The 22,202-nt window shown below is 41.7% G+C and overlaps 1 protein-coding gene across 8 annotated transcripts in view; it reads right to left on the reverse strand.

Annotated features, from left to right (window-relative positions):
* Window positions 1-22,202, reverse strand: part of KLHL3 (kelch like family member 3) — a 130,485-nt gene that overhangs the window by 17,222 nt on the left and 91,061 nt on the right. For 5 of the 8 annotated variants that reach the window (XM_060415762.1, XM_042250910.2, XM_012178543.3 and 2 more), the window contains 4 exons: window positions 14,883-15,032; window positions 3,447-3,564; window positions 2,807-3,004; window positions 966-1,067 (listed from right to left, as the gene is read on the reverse strand). In XM_060415762.1, the coding sequence (XP_060271745.1) occupies window positions 966-1,067; window positions 2,807-3,004; window positions 3,447-3,564; window positions 14,883-15,032 (568 nt within the window). The remainder of the gene's footprint in view (window positions 1-965; window positions 1,068-2,806; window positions 3,005-3,446; window positions 3,565-14,882; window positions 15,033-22,202) is intronic. The other 3 variants (XM_060415763.1, XM_042250912.1, XM_042250911.1) reach the window with 2 other exon arrangements.

The following is a 22,202-nucleotide window of genomic DNA, read 5'->3' on the forward strand; positions in this document are numbered from 1 at the left end:
CTATTAATGTCTAACTCCCTGCCCAACACTCTCCCCGAAGCACTCGTGTGAGCTGTGTGTACACGTGAGAAAGAGAAAATGCCTGTGTACCTGTGTGAATGCACAGATTCTCCACTAAATTCCCACTTCAGGACAGGCTAATAAGTCAGTGTTGTCCTGTGAAGTATAGCAGTTGAGTACAAATAATACTCTATGGTTTAATATGTTGAAGTCATATATATTTCTAAAACTCCTCTCAGTTATTAATAACATTTGCCAATGGTCTGAGTTAGAACCTGGAGACCTGGGTTCAAGGAGTGACTGTGCTCTTTTCCAGTGTGGGACAGGCACACTGATTACTCCTTTGGGACTCAGCTTCCCCTTCTGAAGAGTAGAGGAAATCCAAGTCCTGCCCTTCTCCTTCGAGAGAGTTTTAGGAACAAAACGAGAAACTGGATATGAAGGCGCTTGGCGCTCCAGTGCGCTGTCCAGCCAGGCCCCAGACCACACCCCTCTTCCTACCTCACCACACGCATCATTCCTGACTGAGCAGGACCCAGCACCAACCTTCCCTCCAGACTAATCACAACTGGGGAAAGTCACCCACCTCACTCAGGGCTCTGCTGACAATCCTCGACATAAAATATGAGGACAAAACTGATTAAACAACTGACTCTCACCCTCCCAAACACACTGTATTCCTGGGTTATATCTTGACTCTGGACTTCCCATCTTGTGATATAGATAAATAGCCAAAACGAGAGCCCAGCATTTTCCCTCTAGGCTCCTCCTGGTACCCACAGTCCAGCTCACCTAATTTCTAGCCTTGGGCCAGTAGCTACACCTCTCTGAGTCTCAACCTCTCTCATCTGCTAATCAGGAAACTAGTATCCAACTCGGCAGTAAGGAGAGGAACAGAGCCAGGACACTGGAAGAAGGCCCGGGGGCCAGGGCAGGAAAAGAAGCCATCCGTTGTCGCTCCTTACCTTCTACAACACCCACGCCTACACTGCTACGGCGCGTATTCATCGGGGCCACGAAGAACCACTCGTTGGTCTTGTAGCTGTAGGCTTCTACCGACGCCAGCCCTGGGAGACAAGCAACTCGTGAGGTTTCTATGGTGCCAGGCCTCACCCTGCTGGGCTGAGAGTGAGGATGGGGCAAGAGTGCAGACCTGGGGGCCGAAAACCTGGGGGAGTATGACTCAGCAATACCTCTGCCTCACCATGCATCCCATGGCACCTCCATAAACACATCTGCAGTGTCTGTCTGAGGGGACCACTAAGACCTGACCTAGAGAGTGGGCTGTGAGAAGAATGAGGGTCTAAAGTAAATCATAAAACCACAGAATGGACTAAATACCTGAGATTGCCTCACTGAACACCTATTTCAACCTTCTTTCCCCTTGTCTTCCTCAATTTTAGAGGCTAGAAAGATTAAAACTTGTCTTCCCAGACTTCCTTAGAGCTGGGGGTGACCAAGTCAATGCAATCTAAGCAGGATTTCTGAAATAGCCTTTGATTTTCTGATAAGAGCCCCCCTTCTCAGCCCTGACCCCTTCCCCCCACCCCACTACTTCTTGCTACCTGGAATACAAACGTTTTGGCAAGAGCTATAACAGCCACCCTGTGACCATGAGGACAAGTCTAAGAGACTCTGCAAGATCTTGGCCCAAGATCCTTGAACAACTAAACCAAGTCAGCAACTGCCAACCTCTGACTTTGTTTCACAAGTAAAACAAAAGCTCTCATTTGTTTAAGCTATGGTGTAGTCAGGTTTTCTACTAGCAGTCAAAAGCAATGCCTAAAAGAAACAATGCCCCACTATCCTTTGTTCTCTTTATTCCCAGTCCCCCCTCATTAGAAGCAGCCTCCGGAGGTGCTATATAACTTGGAATGACATGAAAGAGGCAAAGAGAAGGTTGCAAACGTTTACCAACTAGTGAAGACAGAAATGAAATTTCAGAGGGATAAAGCATATTGTTTTTCATGTCACTGGGGACCAAAAGAGTCAAGTGTTTACAGAGACCTCCACCTGGAGATAGAAGAGGCAAGATAATTTCTCCAAGTCCATGTCCACTAGTATCAATAGTTTCCGATTCTGACTTTGGAGCGAGATGAACACCAGGAGCAAGGAGACGCTTCTGCAGTGTCACAGCCTTGCACAGCTTTGGTGGGGCAGCAGGGAGGGCAATGGAGAAAGGCGTGTGACTCAAGCCAAGTCTCTTCCCACAACTGAACCTCAGCTCTCCCGTCTGTTCAGCAGAGGGTTCAGATCACAGTCCCGAGACACCCTCCAGTTGACCTTGCTCTATGTTTTGTCTGTGGAGTAAAAGAGTTCCCAGACACTAGAAAGGATAAAAGGGACTCTTCTGAGGGTAGGGTACTTCCTGGAACCTAGAAATGAGAGCACATGGATGGTATTGTGTGTGTAGGAAGGTGTGACTCTGACACACAAGCTGGGAGGGGAGGAAGGATGGGTATGTTCTTGGGACAGTAGCTACAGAGAGACCAAAGGTTGGCCCAAGAGCTGGCTGAGCAAACCAGGCTTGTGGGTTGTTATTCAGTTGTGTCTGACTCTTTGTGACCCCTTGGACTGTAGCCTGCCAGGCTTCTCTGTCCATGGAATCCTGCAGGCAAGAATACTGGAGTAGGTTGCCATTTCCTACACCAGGGGATTTTTCCCAACTCAGGGACCGAACCTGCATCTCTTATGTCTCCTGCATTGGCAGGAGGATTCTTTACTGCTGTGCCACCTGGGAAGCTTCAAACCAGAGTAACATGGAGTGCATGTCTCAGGCTGGATGGTGACTGAGTCCAGGACCTACCAGTACTGCCATCAAAGCCCCCCACGGCATAGAGCAGGTCATTGAGCACAGCTGCACCCAGCGTGCTCCGGCGCTCCTGCATGCTGGCGATGGACGTCCACTGGTCCTTCACCCCATCATACACGTCCACTGTCCGCACACGCAGTGAGCCATTGAACCCGCCCACTGCATACACATGGCCAGCCATGAACACCACACCTGAGGCACAGGAAACCAAGGCATCAGGGTCATCTCAAACAGCTGACGACTCACATTTCGATAAGTGACAATGTGGGAATGAGGCAGGCATATAAATACTGATAGTTTAACAAAGAAGGTGATCTCCAACTTGTGATATTTGGAAATCACTATGGGACTCATTGGATTTCTTCTCAGATTTGCATTGCTAATTTTGTTTGTGTCAAGCAAATATTTGCATTAGCCTAAAGTCCCTAAGCACATAAGAACCGATCCCAGAAGGTACAGCTAGAAAGTGCGCAGGTGGGGAAGGGAAAGGAAGGGAGTGTGGAATGCACAATGTTTTCAGAACCAGGGAGCAGAATTTCAGCACCCTGCCGAGACCCGCAGGGTGGGAGGGGGAGCTAGGGACAGCCGGCACACTGGGAGACCGTGCGGCTCACCGGGAGACCGCGCGGCTCACCTGCTCTGCATCTCCTGGAGGGAAGCTCAGCGATCTGGTCCCAGCGATCCTCTTCAAAGTCATAGCACTCCACGCTGCGGATGGCCTTGGGTGCCTGGCCACCAACCACGATCATGACCTCCAGAGAGACAAGCGGACATTAGCTGGCTGCCCCAACATCCAGACCTATGGGTCACCAACCCCTGCTACATACATGCTCACTGCTCAGGGTCCATGGATGACCTGAAGTGCCAGTTTACAGAGCTACATACATGAAGATGCTGCCCCTGATCACCAACAAGTATGAATATTCAAGAAAAGTCTAGTGAACATCTTCCCACAGAAACACAAGCATTAAGTCTATGCTTCCCAAGTGCCCCTACTCACAGTTGTATTAGGGCCATGTGAGGCCACTTGGGGCATCTTCTACCATCTGCGTGTCCTTAAGGACCGGGGGCAAGGAGACTAAATTTTATATTGAAACAAAATATTCATATATATATATATCTCAACATATGAATGTATTTTAGAATAGAGTATAGAAGTTGGATGCATTTTTAAGATAAAATTAATTCAAAAATATTTTTGAATGAATAGACTGTAGGGGGTACTTATTCACTGGAGTATGGGAAAAAAATTGTAAAACACTGTTTTGTGGTGGTTACCACAAAGATGTATGTAACTGATGATGTCCTGAAAAATGTTACTAGTACTATTTCTACAAGTAGGGTAGCAGCTACCACTGCCAGTCATCATGTGAAGTATGTTGTCATCGCAACTCAGTGAGGCAGATATTGCCATCCACACTGATAGGTCAGGAAAGTAAAGCTCAGAGAATATAGGGAAACTGCCCAGGGCCACACAGCTAAGAGCAGCAGAAGAGAGACTGAAAGCCAAGCGCATCTGACACAGAGGTGAAGGCAGGCCCTCTCCGCTACTCACTACCCCACTCTAAAGACAGGGTCTGTGCCAGGACAGCTCACTATACAATGGTTTTCAAACTGCAGGTCACATTTCTTTGGTGGGTCATGAAATCAATTTTTTTTTTTATGAAATCAATTTTAAAAAGTTTCAATCAGCACACTTTTAATAGAACAGCACAGAAAATACCACAAGGATGTTATCTCATGAAATACTTGTTCTGGTTATACATACACATATGTGTCTCCTGTAAAGCAATTTAAGCATATTTCTTAGTGTAGGATGTAGTATTTAAAAACAAACAAAATAATGAAAGTTACTGTTTTGGCTGTAGCAACAGAACGTCATCACTCTATTGTGGTATCCCCATTGCTATGACAATTGTCATGAGCTATTAATAAATAAAAATTAAAGCACCAGAGTTAACAAAATTTTACATATTTCAACAAGCTTACACAAAATTCATGGGTGTCCCACAACGACATTACTCTCACTCACTCATTCCAATATGCTTTCTTAAGTGGAGAGAAAGAGATGAAGTCACAGGCAAACAATCAATATAAGTCACAGGATCTTCTCATTACCTGAGGCTTGTCTTATTTACCCCAGTGGATCTCAAACTTCAGTGTGCATCAGAATCCCCTTGAGGGCTTGTTAAGACACAAACTGCTGGGCCTCACCCGCAGAGTTTCTGGTTTAGTAGGTCTGAAGTGGGCCTGAGAATACATATTTCTAACAAGTTGATGTTGATGCTGCAATTCGAAGAGTCACACTTTGATAACCACTGTTTTCCTCCTACAAATATAGGGATTTCCTGATGATGTGCCATTAACCATTTTTGCCATTATACTTATCATAGTGTTCTTTACTCCTCCTCAAAGTGATTTTGGGGAGAAGAGTGATCATCGAAATCTGTGTCAGCACACAGGAGCACACCCCTCAGCTGAACATTATCCACCATAGAGGGAGACAGATATAGGGCTGACCACCATTGCTCAAAATCAATTATTTATGCCCCAGGATTCTAGAATCAGGCTCACCCACTGCCCATGTGGGTGGTCAATGGTCATCAGAGTTAGTCTGCAGCTCCTTTGTGACCAAATGTGAGTGACCAGTGTTCAAAAACTCAGAATTCAGTTCTGACTTCTGGACTATCCCAAAGGAACCCAGGACACATAGTCCAGGCTCAGGGATGCTGTTGCCTCCAGAAATAAATGTTCTGCATTTGACTTTCCTCTGCTCAGGAGGTCTGCTGCTCTCTGTCAGGAGCAGTCCTTTTCAGAGAGATGCAGAATTCTCCATTATTTCCTATCAGTAATTCTTGTCTGAGATCCACGAACAGTTCAAGAGGGGGCGTTAATGAACACAGCCTCCTGGCAAACTTCAGACAATGCCCAACTTCTTCCTCCAGGGCTGAATGACCTGAGTTCATAAACATACCTAGAATTTGTACTGCCTTTCTGGTTTTGAGTTGGTCAAGTTAAAATGAAGTCAAACCATTTAAAGGATTTTCTTTGATATCTGATTTTGGGGCTAAGTAGGAATAAAACTAGTTTTTAGCTTTCTTTCTGCAATGACCTCAAGTATCCAAAATCCTCACACAAGTTGTTTCCTCTCCTTAAAATACTCTTCCCCAATCTGATTCCCCTCCTCTAACACCTGCTTATCTTTCAGGTCTCAATTTACACATCACTTCCTCCAAGAGAACCTCTTGACCTCGAAAGCTGAATCACAGGTCCTTCCCCAAGATTACATATGCCCAGGGTTCTCCCACTAAAAGTGCCCAATTTTATGCTCTGTCTGGTAACTTTGTCTCCCCTCTAGACAGTTAGCCCTGCCAGCACAACAAAAAAAATCTGCCTCAATTACTAAGATAATCCTTGGGCCTTAGGCTACCAGGTAAAAGTAATGACTCAGATATTTATTTAGAATAAATGAATAGTAAAGACCACATACAAAGAGTTAAATTAAAAAACACAGTTTAAAAAAAAAATAGCCAGAATATCTCTTTCTTGGATTAAGACATGTTGGACACCAGATTACAATTCTAGGGACAGAATTTGAGGAAAAAAACAAAAAGTGAAAGAGGGAGCTTTTCCCATCTTTTGATTCAACCTCCAGAAGACAGAAGCTATCAATTCTTTGCAGCAACTATCAAAGCTTCTGCCATAAACAAAAAAAAAGGCAAAGCTTCGGGTGACTTAACCATGTCCCAGAAACTATCTTCCACCAAAGTAGGGAGATATCAGTACATTCGTATTGGAGAAAATCCAGCACTTGTCTCTGAGAATTTCCACAGTAACACAGAAACAATATTAAAGAAATGCAAAAATTGGATGTACACAGACAAAAATGATACAGAAGAAGGTTTTCAAAATAAATTTACCTTTGAGCTCATAAAACCACTGGTGAGAGGCTGTACAATGATCTGGGAAGAGCAATTATGAGGTTTTGCAAATCATTGCTTTCTGAAAATGTGGAGGCAGCTCAAGGCAGAGGGAGGAATAGGTGTGCTTTCTGCTTCTCTCGTAAGCATAAGAAACCCAATTTCTATGGCAGGTCTTGCAAAAAAACATCATACATGGAGCACTATGCTCATTGCCGTGTAATTGCGCAGTGTAAAAAAGAACAAATTTCCTATCTTGACTACTAATGGATAGTTGTTTCCATAGATACCTGAACTTAGCAACCAATTAGATAAAAATGAGTATTCCCCAGAGTCTATGTGTATTACATCTCTGAAACTGTAAACTTCCAGCTACTTAAAGAAACCACAGTTTGTCAGGGCAAGAAGAGACTTGATCCATTCTTTCTTGTAAGCCCACATTTGACATTTCCAGAAAAACTCAGGCCCAAAGAGTTCAATAGGCCTATTTCTTTCTTTCCCCAACATCCTAAGTCTTACTTTACTAAAGATGTGTAATGTCTTTAATACAAATTAGTAAATCAAATCAGCTTGTTTAATGACCACTATTTTTAACATTTATCCTTCAAGGTAACTAACTCTGAGTTAAGAACTATCAGTGGTCATATGGGAATCACAAAATAAAGAACTGGTTCCAGGCTAACAATCATGCTAGACCAAACTTAATCACATTCAAGGTCAGCAGCGTGCTTGGGAGTCCGACAGGGCACCCAGGGCCCTGACTCCAAGTCTCAGTCATCACTGTGTAGAAGGCTGCAGATCCCCTGGGGAGGAGGGAGTTCTGGGTGACACAACATTGGTGAGCCAGACTCGACAGGGCACAGCTACTGGATAGACTCCCAAGGAAAACACCCTCATTTTAGAAAGCCAAGTGGTCGTTTGCTTCAGGGATGTTTGAGAGACCATGGAAAAACTATCTGATTTCTTAGGAAAGAAACTGCACTCCCAGCATAACAAGATGGCTTTTAAAAACAAAAACACATCATACTATCTCTTTCACTTGGATGAGTCTGACTCTATCAGTGTGACCTGGGAGCCAAGGCTGTTGCCCCTCCTTACAATCTAACGACTGCTCTATACAAAGAGCCATTAGCGAGCAGAGACTGGCCAGAAAAAGGGCAGTGAGTGAACAGCGCAGAACTTCCCAGCCAGACCCAGACCCTAACTCGTAGACTCTGCGCTCAGGTGAGTGGAATGAACTAGGCTCTGCACAGTGTTCACAGGCAAAGGTAGAGTGTGTGTCCAAACTCTCTTCCACGACCGGTGAGCTGGGCAGAAGGCAGGCCCAGCCAGTCGGTCCCTCGGGCCAGGGCAGGAAGCGAGTCTCTCTTACCCTGGTGCGTGGGGCCGCAGGGCTAACACCAAAAATTCATCCGAAGGAGCATGTCGAGGTTGAGGCAGAAGACTTGTCCCAAGCAGGTTCCTGAGCAACAGGTGCTCCAGGCAAGGACTGACAGCCAGGATGCAGAAATGAGGGGTGGAGAAGCAGCAACGCAAGAGCAATATCCGGGGGAGGAGAGCACAAGTGGGAAATGGACTCTGGGGCCAGACACACCTGTGCTCAAACACCAGCCCCGTCACTAACTCACTGTGTGAACATGGGCAGCCACTCACCCTTGCCAAGCTCACTTCCACTACCTAAAACACCAGGATGACAGGATACTTCCCCCATGGGTGTCAGGAGGCTTAAATGATATAAGTCATTTAGTGCAGCACTTGGTAAAGAGCACACACTAAATGTTAGCTTCTATTATTAGCTCAATGCCAGAATCATTACTACCATTTAAAACAGTTGCTAAAAAACAGATTCTCAACAAATGGTAGAAAAGGATACTTATGATCTGTGAATGGGATGGTGAGCACCAGTAACTCCAGGGATAATGATGGGGCTTTTTCAGGACCCCAAAGTGTTTTCCAAGGTACAGCCTGCATCTATTGGAAGGATCAAGATGAGGGAAGAGCAGTGTCCACTCACCAGCCTGGCCCAGGAGAGAAGTCATCCGACCCACCCTGCCAACAAGCCTTGGCAACACTATCTTCCGAAAGCAGGACAGCCCAACGTAGGAGGAAGCCACCCACTATCAGCCGAAATGAGCTTTTGGTGTCATCTAAAAGTTTAATAGAGATGTCAGCTGAACTGAGATGACAGTGAAAAGGGCCACATTCAGTACATCTCTAAAGGGTTTATTTCCATCTTCCTGAAATCTCATTTCTCTGCTACCATCTGCAGCACATGGTAATGTAGGAGTGTTGTGAGTGTCTGGGAGACAGCCCCTAGTTGTCCATGGCAACCCAGCCATGGGGAAAGTGCTGGGCAGTGAATGTGTGGGAGCTCAGATGAGGCTATTAGCTGTTCTGGCTTGAATGTGTCAGTATGATCAGTGTGTATGAGGCACAAGAAAAAAATCCCTTATTAGCCTCTGCAGCTATCTCAAGGCAGAGTCTTGCTTCTTCCAGGGAGGGGATTTGGCTGGCAAACAGTTCACTGCTGAGAACTGCTGAAAACAATACAAATCTCTCTCCACCACTTAGTTTCTCAAAGTCAGCTTTGTCAGAAAGCCAACTTGGACTGGACTCATGAAAGCCCAAACCTGCTGGCCGCTGGAATTCCTGTGGCCACTCTTTCAGGGAGCCCCATTGTCTCCTAACTTCTCTTCTTCCTCATTTGGCCACTTCTATATTTCTACCTCACCTTCTCAAAAGGACTTCTTAAAAGTCCTCCGAGGGTAAGAATTGGGTTTCTTTCTACCCAGTATTCAGCTAAAAAGCTTTTGTAAAGTGTGGAGGCACGGTCTGGAATCCCTCTGTTAAACCTCAGCTCAGCTATTTACTAGCTATGCTTATAGACACATCACAAATTCTTTGGTACTCCTCCACTCAAGACATGGAACCTAATCACCACCCTTGCCGTGAGTGTGGGCTAGACTTGCTGACTTGCTCCCACCAAATAAAATATAGCAGAGGTGATGGAATATCACTTTGAGAGAGGGTTATTAAAAGACTACAGCTCCCATTATGGGCGAGCTTTCCCATTCTTCTACTGTAGAAATTACTCACTCTGAGGGAAGCCAGCTGCCATGTGTTGAGGACACCCAAGTAGCTTATGGGGAAGGCCATGGGGTGGGGAACTGTTGCCTACTAGCAACCACGAGAGTGAGCTTAGAATCAGATCCTCCCTAAACGAGCCTGGAGGGGACTGCGGTGCGAACCAGCAGCTTGACTACAGCCTAATAAGAGGTCCTGCACCAGGACAATACAGCTAAGCCCCTCCAGGATCCCTGCCCGCAGAAACTGTGAGATAACAAACGCTTGCTGTGTTAAGCCACCAAATTATGGTAATCTATAATGCAGAAAGTGATAATAATACATAGCAAGAAGGTGACATAGCCCAAGATTCAGTTTCCTCATGCATAAAAGGAGGATGATGACAGGCTTCACAATCCAATGAGGTAACAGATGTAAATCACTCAGCCCAGTGCCTGGCACATGCTCGGCAATTAGACCTGCTACCAACATCCGTGTGGGGTTAGTACCATGTCATGGCCAAAAGCAAAGACTTTGAGTTGACCAGACCCATAAAGAACTCTTAGAAGTCAATAATTAGAAAATAATTTTTTAAATGTGAAAAGATTTGAACACAGATTTCACCAAAGAAGACATACAAATGACAAATAAGCACATGAAAAGATGTTTGACATCAAGAACCAGAGAAATTTACATTAAAGCCACAGTGAGATGTGACCACATACCTATTAGAATAGCCAACTTTTATTTTTAAAAAATAGATAATACAAGTATGGTGAGACAATGGAGTAACAAAGACTCACATACATTGCTGCTGGGAAAGCAGAATGGCACCGTCATCTAAACAAATAGTTTAACAATTTCTTAAAAAGTTAAACATATAGTTGCCACTCAGCCCAACAATCCTACTCCCAAAAGAATGTATTTACCCAAGAGAAATTAAAATATATGTCCACACAAAGATCTATAAGTGACTGTTCAAAGCAGCTTTATCTGTAAAAGCCAAAAGACTGGACACCAAACGTCCATCAACTGAAAAATGGATAAACAAAGTATAATACATTCATAAAATGGACTATTCCTTAGAAATAAAAAGAAATGAACTCCTGATGCATGAAACAACATGGATGAATCCCAAAAGCATTATCCCATAATGCTAAGAGATATAAGACAAGATCAAAAAGCTGCATATGGCATAAAGACATTTATAGGACATTCTAGAAAAGAGAAGACTGTAAGGACAGAAATCAGATCAGTAGCTATCAGGAGGTGGGGGTGGGAGAAGGGGCTTGACTACAAAGCAACACAAGAGAATTTTTTAGAGTATTTAAAATATTCCATATTTTGATGAAGATGATGGTTATATGACTGTGTATAGTTGTCAAAATTCATCAAACTGCATCCCTAAAATAAAAGCAAATTTTACTGTGAATAAATTATTATGCCTCAATAAACCTAAAAGAAAATAATCTGGGATGTTGATAATGAGGGAAGCTACACACTGTAGAGGCAGAAGGTATACGGGGAATCTCTACCTTCCCCTCAATTTGGCTATGAATCTAAAAGTGCACTAAAAATATAAAGTCTTGACTTAAAGAAATAAATGTATTAGAAATGCATCTTTTAATAAGATGAATGAGATATTATAGTGCTGTAATGAAAGAATATTTTGCTGAAAAAGAAAAAGAAAAAAAGAAAGGAAAAATGAAGGGAAGGCGAGAAGAAAGGGTAAACGGAAGAGGGGAAAGAAGGAAAAAGAAAAAAATAAAAGAAGGAGAAAGAAAAGAATCTTTTTTCATCTGCCACCAAAACCTGAAAACCTGTTCCTGGAGGCAGGTTGGCACAAGAATTTGTAATGGAACACCTTGTTAAAACCCCAGCTCTATACTCTCTAGCTGTGTAACTTGGCAAGTCACTTAACCTCTCTGAGTGAACTCTGTAGAGCAGAGATATGACCACACTGACCTATTTCTGTCACAGTTTAATGAGCTCAGTCTATAATCTTCACAGTGACAGCTCCCCTCAGCACACCCCATTCCTCAACCCTGCAGTAGGGATCTTGTTAATTCAAGTGCCCACACAGTGGTGACAGGAGTAAGAGTTTGAGAAGCAGGGTGGACAATACAATCTTACATCATTCAAAGATTAAAGCTGGGGGAACAACGAGGCAAAGAGTAGCCATGCCTTTTTTTTAAGTCCCTACAACAGATTCAAAGGAAATCATGGTTCCAGTCGCCTGTAGAAGGCTATGTGCCCAGAAATCTAAACATTTCATTGGAAAATAAATGGTTCTCAAGGAGTAGAGGCAACATGGGGACATCTTTGGCTTCCTGAAACAAGGGGTGGACTCTGCTCAACTACAGACAAAGTATCTGGGAAGGGGCACAAGGTATGTTGCTGAGGTTGGAGGTCGGGCTATTTAGTTCAGGCCCAGACACACACTTGGCTTTGATTTTCAAAACTGTTTTTTTGTGTGTGTGTGTGGGTGTATGTGGTAACACCCAGATGGGGAACCTATAAAAAGGAGAGGTCACTGGCTATGGTTACCACACAAAGAAAATGGGCCAGTGATGCACCACTTCCTTAGCTCCAGAATACACTCACCGGGGAAACACATCATTACCCTGATATCAGAAAGGATGAGAAACTCAGCTTCCAAAGAGAAAAGTCACAGACAAGCAACAAGGCCAGCTGAAAACCCAGGGTGTAAGAAACGGCCTGCACACAAAACAATGCAACGGTGTACCTTAGAATCAGTATTCTTCAGAAACAAAGCTGGTGGAAATTCAGACCATAATTGAAGGTGACATTCAAGTCCATGGGAAAGAGGAAGACTATTGAATAAAATAACTTTGAGGCAACTGGCTCATGACTTACCATACAAACAAAGCTGAATTCCTACTCTCACTCCTTGCACAAAAACCAATTCTAAGTGCATCAAGCAGAAGACAGATCAATTTGACTACCTATTATTTTTTCAGGATTTCAAAATGTTATATACAAATTTAGAGACAAACTGAAAACTAAGAAAAAAAATTAAAATACATACAAAGACCTAAACTCTTTTAATAGCACATCTAAAAACCATTAATAAAAAAAAAATACAGTCCAACAAAAAAAAAATGGGAAAAGGACATGAACAGAAAAGTTCCATGCCCCACCCAAAACAAATGTCAAAAATCCCATGAAACTAAGATTAACCTTACTCACAGCTAAAGAAAAGCAAACCAAAACAAGATGCCCTCTTTAAAAGGATATCTGACATATAAATGTTTAGATATCTAAAAATGGAAATTATTGAAAGGCCCATCAATATAGTTACATAAATAACAGCACATAAATAACCGTACATAAATACAATTAAATGCTGTACCCCATTACAATTTAAATGCTGGTTTTACCCATACTGATAACACTGAAGTAGTCTGTGACACTTGGTTGAGTAGACTAAAAAAGATTTCAATCTGTGTAGCAAGAGTCCATTTATCTAAAAGTGTGTGTTTTGATTTATTTGTGAATAAGTGTGCAGAGATATGTCCAGAAGAAATTCACCAAAGTGATTGTCCCTGGGTGGAGGGGTTTCAGGTGGTTTTTACTTTATTTCCAAACTGCAGCATCCTTTTAATAACCTACAATGAGCACATATTTCTATAATAAAGTTATTTTCACTTTGAAAAACATGAAGACATTTCAATGCAATATTCCAACAAAACAAAACACATCAACATGCAGTAAGGCAAATGGTCTATCAGACAGCAGTCCATGCCCTGTAGTTCCCCTTCTAGCCAGCACTGGCAACAGGCGTCAAACAGGTAGGTAAAACTCTCAGGTTTACAAAGCTGGAGCAGGTGCAAGATGGTATGGGTTCAAGAATAGATTTGGAGGGGGAGAAAAACTCAATTCAAAATCGGGTTCTACCACATTAGCTATGTTGACTTTAGGCAAGTTCCTTAACATCTCTGGCCTTCAGCTTCCTCCTTGCTGAACTAGGATAATTACTTCTACCTTCTGTGGGATACCTTCAGTTCACTGCCTGGTGCACAGTAAGTACTCAATAATGTCACCTGCTTCTATTATTATCTGGGACATTCACATTGCAGCCACTATGTTCTCCATGATCCGGTGTCACACAACAGAATGGAGAGAAAATTGAGTCTTGGACAACATGCTTCTTGAGCCCCGTGAAACCCTTCCTGGAAGCAGCAGGTGAGGAGTAAGGCAAACCACAAAGGGGAAGAAGAGGGCAAGGTGAGGGTCGACATAACCCCGGAGTTCACCTGCTTGTAATGGATGAGCCAACATGACTCACCCCTCTCCTCCACCCTTCCTCCTGGGTTGGCTGGGACCTCCCCCATAGACTTCGTATGTTAGGATCCTGGAAAGATGATGCAAATGCCAAGCCAGAAAGAACTTTACAGACTATATATTGCAGCATTCTTTTCATTCTGGAGGTGAGGGACCTGAGGACTGGGGAGAGAAGGGGACTCACAGGGAACCAGAGCAGCCAGCACCCAGCATAGACTCTCCATCATGGTCCCCTGCTATGCTCACCCTTCCCTCCCCCTGGCTCCCTCACATGCTTTCATTTCCCCCATTCCTTTCCCCTGCCTTATTACCTGTCGGGCTCCTCAAGGGCCCTTCTCTCCTCTGGCAGCCCTAATTGTCTTTATTGGCTCTGTGGCGAGGGGAGAAACTAGACTAGGGCTATTCTGACTCAAAGGATGGCCTAGAGAGAGGATTGCTGTGGCCACCACTAAGTCAAAACTTGCACAGCCATTCCTCTGCTTCCAAATGAAATAGAGCCCAAACCCTGGTGTGAAACAAGAAAGAGAGAAGAAGACAAGAGCTTGAGTTCTTCTCAAAACTCCCTGATGACACTGAAAGTTACCTTGACACTCTTAGGAAAGGAAGACCCTGGAAGAGAGAGGTACCAGCAGACTCGAGAAGAACCAGCAGACTCCATCTCCTAGGTGCTAAATACAACTGAGATGCGGGGCAGCCATGGGTGAGGAGAGAGTTGGAGGCAGGTGTGCAAGGCCATTTTCCCAGGTCACAATCTCAACTCTTGGTAGTGGGCTAGGACTTACCTTGGGCAGGCTGACTGGAGTCCGGGGCTTGGTCCTTGGGTTTTTAATCAAGAGCCTCTGATCCAGAGGGAGCAGATGGTATTTCATGGCCTCGATGAGGAAGTCCTTACAGGTGTTGTTATTCTTTATCAAAGCTTCTTCTTCAACTGTCTAAAGGTAATAACCCACAGGTGATCCATTTCCTAAGCCATCTCCCTGGGCTGAGTCATTCCTGTGCTCCCACACTCATCCATTCCCACATCGCATTGTCTCAAACCCCAAGACCAAGGTCCAGAGTTATAGCCTGGTGCCCACCTCCCGCATCTCAAGAGTGCAATGGAGTAAGTGATGAAGCTCTGGCATCAAATCCCAGCTCTACCACTTACCTCCTCTGATCCTCAGTTTCCTCATCTGTAAGATGCAAGGCAGGCATATTAAAGTATCCCACAACCTCACATGTTGTATTTTCTTGTAAATGTAAATAATATAAAGACAATTTATTGTCCCTAAGGCTTCTTTCTACATGCCCCCTGACTGGAATGTATTAGGTTGGTGCAAAAGTAATTTCAGTTTTGCATTGCTGAACTTTGCTGTTTGAATTGAAATACATTCTTGGATAAATGTGGTTATGTTATGTATCATTTTAATGTGCATTTCTCGCTTTATATTTTCTTTGCTAATGACTAATTACTTGCTATTTATATTCATTTTAGACTATAGAAATGATGTTAGACAAAAACCAAATTTGAGTGATCTGAGATCAAAATGGGTTGTAAAGCAGTGGAGACAACTTACAACATCAACAATGCATTTGGCCTAGGAACTGCTAATGAACGTACAGTGCAGTGACGGTTCAAGAAGTTTTATAAAGGAGACAAGGGTCTTGAAGATGAGGAGCGCAATGGCCAGCCATCGGAAGTTGACAACGACCAACTGGGAACCATCATCGAAGCTGATCCTCTTACATCTACATAAGAAGTTACTGAAGATCTCAATGCCAACCACTCTATGGTTGTTCAGCAAATTGGAAAGGTGATAAAGCTCGATAAGTGGGGGCCTCATGAGCCGACCAAAAATATTTTTTAAAAAATCATTGCTTTGAAGTGTTGTCTTCTCTTATTCTATACAATAACAATGAACTTCCAATAAATTTCTCAATTGGATTGTGATGTGTGATGAAAAGTGGCTTTTATATAACAACTGGCAACAATAAGCTCAGTGGTTAGACCACAAAGAAACCCCAAAGCCCTTCCCAAAGTCAAACTTGCACCAAAAACAGGTCATGGTCACTGTTTGGTAGTCTGCTGCCAGTCTGATCCACTACAGCTTTCTGAATCCTGGTGAAACCAATACATCTGAGAAGTATGCTCAGCAAATCAATGAGATGCACCCAAAAATGCAATGTCTGCAGCCAGCATTGGTCAACAGAAAGGGCCCAGTTCTTCTCCATGACAATACTCAGTCATGACCACACACCACACTACCAACACTTTCAAAGATGAACAAATTGGGCTATGAAGTTTTGCCTCATCCTCCATATTCACCAACTGACTACCACTTCTTCAAGCATCTCGACAACTTTTTGCAGGGAAAACACTGCCACCACCAGCAGGAGGCAGAAAACGCTTTCCAAGAGTTCTTTGAATCCTGAAGCATGGATTTTTACGCTACAGGAATAAACAAACTTATTTCTCACTAGCAAAAATGTGTTGATGGTAATGGTTTCTATTTTGATTAATAAAGATGTTTTGTCCAGTCACAAGACTTTTTGCCCTCTGCTCCCAGGAACCTCAGACAGCCACCCCTATGGGCACATGCCTAGGTGCTGTTCCTACTCTGCGCTCCCTCCCTCTGCCTTTTATTTCCTAGCTGCCAAGATCTTGGAAGGCTGAATATTTCCCAGCTACTTCAGTCGTTCCGGTTACCATTCTGTAGGTACTTTCTGATTTGGTCAGTCTTCCCTTTCATATGACTTCTAGACTGAACTCTTGGTAAGATATCTGAGTGATGATCCAGTACAATTTTTGCAAGAATGAATCAGGATTTTCATGACCAAGTATTAGAGAAGACAGCCTTTTTCTTCTCAGTTTCTACCTGTTGTGGCCTGAAGTTGGCTTCTGCTTTTTCAAGAATATCACTAGGCATTAACAAACACAAAACTACTTCTCAGAGCAGCTTCATAGACATTGATTTTTCAAAATTAAATAAGTATCTGGTGGACTGAAAATGTTTTATACCTGGTATTTTAAAGATATTTTGACTACAGCCAAAAGAAATCAATTCCTTCATGCTGTCTCCTTGTGGATGTCGTCATATGCCACTGGGTCGTGTAGAGCACAGGCTCTGGGGGGAGGCAGACTTGTATTCGCACCTCGCCTTTTCCACTTACTGCTTGTGACCTTGGGCTTTGCCTATTAGGAAAACAAGCTTTGAAGCTCAGCAAAGAAGGGAAATCCATTGAGAACAGTCTGTAAAGAGATCAAGCCCTGAGCCTTTGGAGTGGGAGCACTGACTCCAAGATCCTAGACTACCAGAGAACTAACCCTAGGGAGTATCAAATAGTGAGAACTCATACAAAGGAAACTAATTGAACACAAGCCCCAGCATCACCCAACCACCAGTAGCACCCTGTGCAGGATGCCTCATCTAAACAACAAACAAAACAAAAATACAAGCCCAATCATCAGCAGACAGGATTACCACCTCACTCAGCCTTGCCCATCAGAGGAAAAATAAACAAACAAAAACTCAGGACAAATCTCACCCTATATGAAGCTTACACAAACTACTGGACCAACCTTAGGAGGACAAAAACCAAAAGGAACAAAGAATTGAACCTTGAAGCCTGGGAAAAGGAGACCTCAAACACAATAAGTTAAAAAAAAAAAATGAAAAGGCAGAGAAATACTACACAAAAGAAGGAACAAACTAGAAACACAGAAGTCCAAATAAATGAAGAGGAAATACACAAACTACCTGAAAAAGAATTCAGAATAACAATAGTAAAGATGATCAAAAACCTTGAAAACAAAATAGAAAAAAATGCAAGAATCAATTAACAAAGACCTAGAAGAATTAAAGAATAAACATACTGAGACAGACAACACAATTACTAAAAATAAAAATACTCTAGAAGGAATCAATAGCAGAATATCTGAAGCAGAAGAACGAGTCAGTGAGCTGAAAATGAAAATGGTGGAAATAACTTCTGAAGAGCAGAATAAAGTAAAAAGAATGAAAAGAACTGGGAATAGCCTCAGAGACCTCTGGGACAATATCAAACACACCAACATTCAAATTACAGGGGTCCCAGAAGAAAAGGAAAAGAAAAGGTATGAGAAAATTTTTGAAGAGATTATAGTTGAAAATTTCCCCAACATGGAAAAGGAAATAGTCAATCAAGTCCAAGAGGCACAAAGAGTCCCATACAGGATAAACCCAAGGAGAAACACACCAAGACACATACTAATCAAACTAACAAAGACTAAACACAAAGAAAGAATATTAAAAGCAGCAAGGGAAAAGCAACAAGTAACATACAAGGGAAACCCCATATGCTTAAGAGAAACCCTATACACTTTCAGCAGAAACTCTGCAGGCCTGAAGGGAATGGTAGGATATATTTCAAGTACTGAAAGGGAAAAATCTACAACCAAGATGTACCTGGCAAGGATCTCATTCAAAATTGATGGAGAAATAAAAAAGCTTTTCAGACAAGCAAACATTAAGAGAATTCAGTACCACCAAACCAGCTTTACAACAAGTGTTAAAGGAACTTATATACTCAAGAAATACAAGAGAAGAAAAAAGATCTACAAACTCACTCCCAAACAATTAAGAAAATGGCAATAGGAACATATATATCAATAATTACTTTAAATGTAAATGGATTAAATGTTCCAACCAAAGGACACAGACTGGCTGAATGGATACAAAAACAAGACCCATATATATGCTGTCTACAAGAAACCCACTTCAGACCTAAAGACACATATAGACTAAAAGTGAGAGGATGGAAAAATACAGTCTATGCAAATGGGAAACAAGAGAAAGCTGGAGTCATAATCCTCATATCAGACAAAATAGACCTTAAAATAAAGAAGATTATAAGAGATAAGGAAGGACACTACATAATGATCAAGGGATCATTCCAAGAGGAAGACATAAGAACTGTAAATATCTATGCACCCAAGGTAGGAGCACCTCAATACATAAGACAATCACTAACAAAATAAAAGGAGAAACTGGAAGTAACACAATAATAGTAGGAGACTTTGAACACCCCACTCACACCAATGGACAGATCATCAAAACAGAAAACTCATAAGGAAACACAAGTCTTAAATGGAACATTAGAGAAGATGGATCTCATTGATATCTTCAGGACATTCCATCCAAATGCAGAAGAATACACCCTCTTTTTAACTGCACACGGAACATTCTCCAGGACAGACCACATCTTGGGTCACAAATCAAACCTCAGTAGATTAAAGAAAACTGAAATTGTATCAGGCATATTCTCTGACCACAATGCTATGAGACTAGAAATCAATTACCTGAAAAAAAAAAACTGTAAGAAACACAAACACACGGAGATTAAACAACACATTTCTAAATAACCAACAGGTTACTGAAGAAATAAAAAGGGAAATCAAAAACTTTTTGAAAAAAATGACAATGAAAACACGACAACTCAAAACCTAGGGGATGCACCAAAAGCAGTTCTAAGAGGGAAGTTTATAGCAATACAATCCTACCTCAAGAAACAAGAAAAACATCAAATAGACAACCTAACTTTATACCTAAAACAACTGGAAAAACAGGAACAAAAAAATACCCAAAATCAGTAGAAGGAAAGAAATCATAAACATCTGAGCAAAAATAAATATAAAAGAAATAAAAGATACAATAGTAAAGATTAATAAAACTAAAAGCTGGTTCTTTGAGAAGATAAACAAAATTGACAAACCTTTAGCCAGACTCATCAAGAACAAAAGAGAGAAGAATCAAATCAACAAAATTAGAAATGAAAAAGGAGAGGTTATAACAGACAATGCAGAAATATAAAGGATTATCAGAGATTACTATGAACAACTATATGGCAATAAAATGGGTAATCTGGAAGAAATCAACAGATTCGTAGAAAAAGTTCAATCTTCCAAGACTGAACCAGGAAGAAATAGATATTATGAACAACCCAATTACAAGCACCGAAACTGAATCTGTGATCAAAAATTGCCCAAAAAACAAAACCCCAAGACCAAACGGCTTCACAGGAGAATTCTATCGAACATTTAGAGAAGAGCTAATGCCTATCCTTCTAAAACTCTTTCAAAAAATTCCAGAGGAAGGAACACTTCCAAACTCATTCTATGAAGCCACCATCACCTTGATACTAAAACCAGACAAAGACAACACACAAAAAAGAAAACTACAGGCCAATATCACTGATGAACATAGATGCAAAAATCCTCAACAAAATTTAAGCAAACACAATTCAGCAACACATCAAAAAGCTCATACACCATGATCAAGTTGGGTTTATTCCAGGAATGCAAGGATTCTTCAATATGTGCAAATCAATCAATGTGATACACCATATTAACAAATTGAAAGATAAAAACCATTTGGTAATCTCAATAGATGCAGAAAAAGCCTTTGACAAAATTCAGCACCCATTTATGATTAAAGCTCTTCAAAAAATGGGCATAGAAGGAACCTACCTCAACGCAGTAAAGGTCATATATGATAAGCCTATAGCAAACATTATTTTCAATGGTGAAAACCTGAAAGCATTCACCCTAAGATCAGGAACAACACAAGCAAGGGTGTCCACTTTCACCACTATTATTCAACATAGTTCTGGAAGTCCTAGCTACAGCAATCAGAGAAGAAAAAGAAATAAAAGGAATCCAAATTGGAAAAAAAGAAGTAAAACTCTCACTGTTTGCAGATGGCATGATACTGTACACAGAAAACCCTAAAGATACTATCAGAAAATTACTAGAGCTAATCAGTGAATTTAGCAAAGTTGTGGGATACAAAATCAATACACAGAAATCACTTGCATTTCTATATGCTAACAATGAAAAATCAGAAAGAGAAATTAAGGAATCAATCCATCCACTATTGCAACAAAAAGAATTAAATATCTGGGAATAAACTTACTTAAGGAGACAAAAGAACTTTACTTAGAAAATTATGACACTAATGAAAGAAATCAAAGATGACATAAACAGATGGAGAGATAGTCCATGTTCTTAGGTAGGAAGAATCAATATTGTGAAAATGACTATACTACCAAATGCAATCTACAGATTCAATGCGATCCCTGTCAAATTATCAATGGCATTTTTCACAGAACTAGAAGAAAAAAATTTCACAATTCATATGGAAACACAAAAGACCCCAAATAGCCAAAGGAGTCTTGGAAAAGAATGGAGCTGGAGGAATCAATCTTCCTGACTTCAGATTATACTACAAAGCTACAGTCATCAAGACAGTATGGTACTGGCACAAAAACAGAAATATAGACCAATGGAACAAGATAGAAAGCCCAGAAATAAACCCATGCACCTATGAGTACCTTATTTTTGACAAAGGAGGCAAGAATGTACAATGGGGCAAAGACAGCCTCTTCAATAAATGGTGTTAGGAAAACTGGACAGCTACATGTAAAAGAATGAAATTAGAACACTTCCTAACACCACACACAAAGATAAGCTCAAAATGGATTAAGACCAAAATGTAAGACTAGAAACTCTTAGAGGAAAACATAGGCAGAACACTTGATGTCATAAATCAAAGCAAGATCCCCTATGACCCACCTCCTAGAGTAATGGAAATAAAAACAAAAGTAAACAAGTAGGACCTGACTAAACTTAAAAGCTTTTGCACAGCAAAGGAAACTAAGCAAGGTGAAAAGACAACCTTCAGAATGGGAGAAAATAATAGCAAATGAAACAACTGACAAAGGATTAATTTCCAAAATATACAAGCAATTCATACAGCTCAATGCCAGAAAAACAACCAACCCAATCAAAAAGTGGGGAAAAGATGTAAATAGATATTTCTCCAAAGAAGACATACAGATGGCTAACAAACTCATGAAAAGAGGCTCAACATTGCTCGTTATTAGAGAAATGCAAATCAAAACTACAATGAGATATCACCTCACACTGGTCAGAATGGCCATCATCAAAAAGTCTACAAACAATAAATGCTGGAGAGTGTGTGGAGAAAAGGGACCATTCTTGCACTGTTAGTGGGAATGTAAATTGATGAAGCCACTACGGAAAACGGTATGGAGATTCCTTTAAAAACTAGGAATAAAACCACCAT

This window comes from Ovis aries, chromosome 5, assembly GCF_016772045.2.
Source record: "Ovis aries strain OAR_USU_Benz2616 breed Rambouillet chromosome 5, ARS-UI_Ramb_v3.0, whole genome shotgun sequence".
In the NCBI taxonomy this organism is placed as follows: domain Eukaryota; kingdom Metazoa; phylum Chordata; class Mammalia; order Artiodactyla; family Bovidae; genus Ovis; species Ovis aries.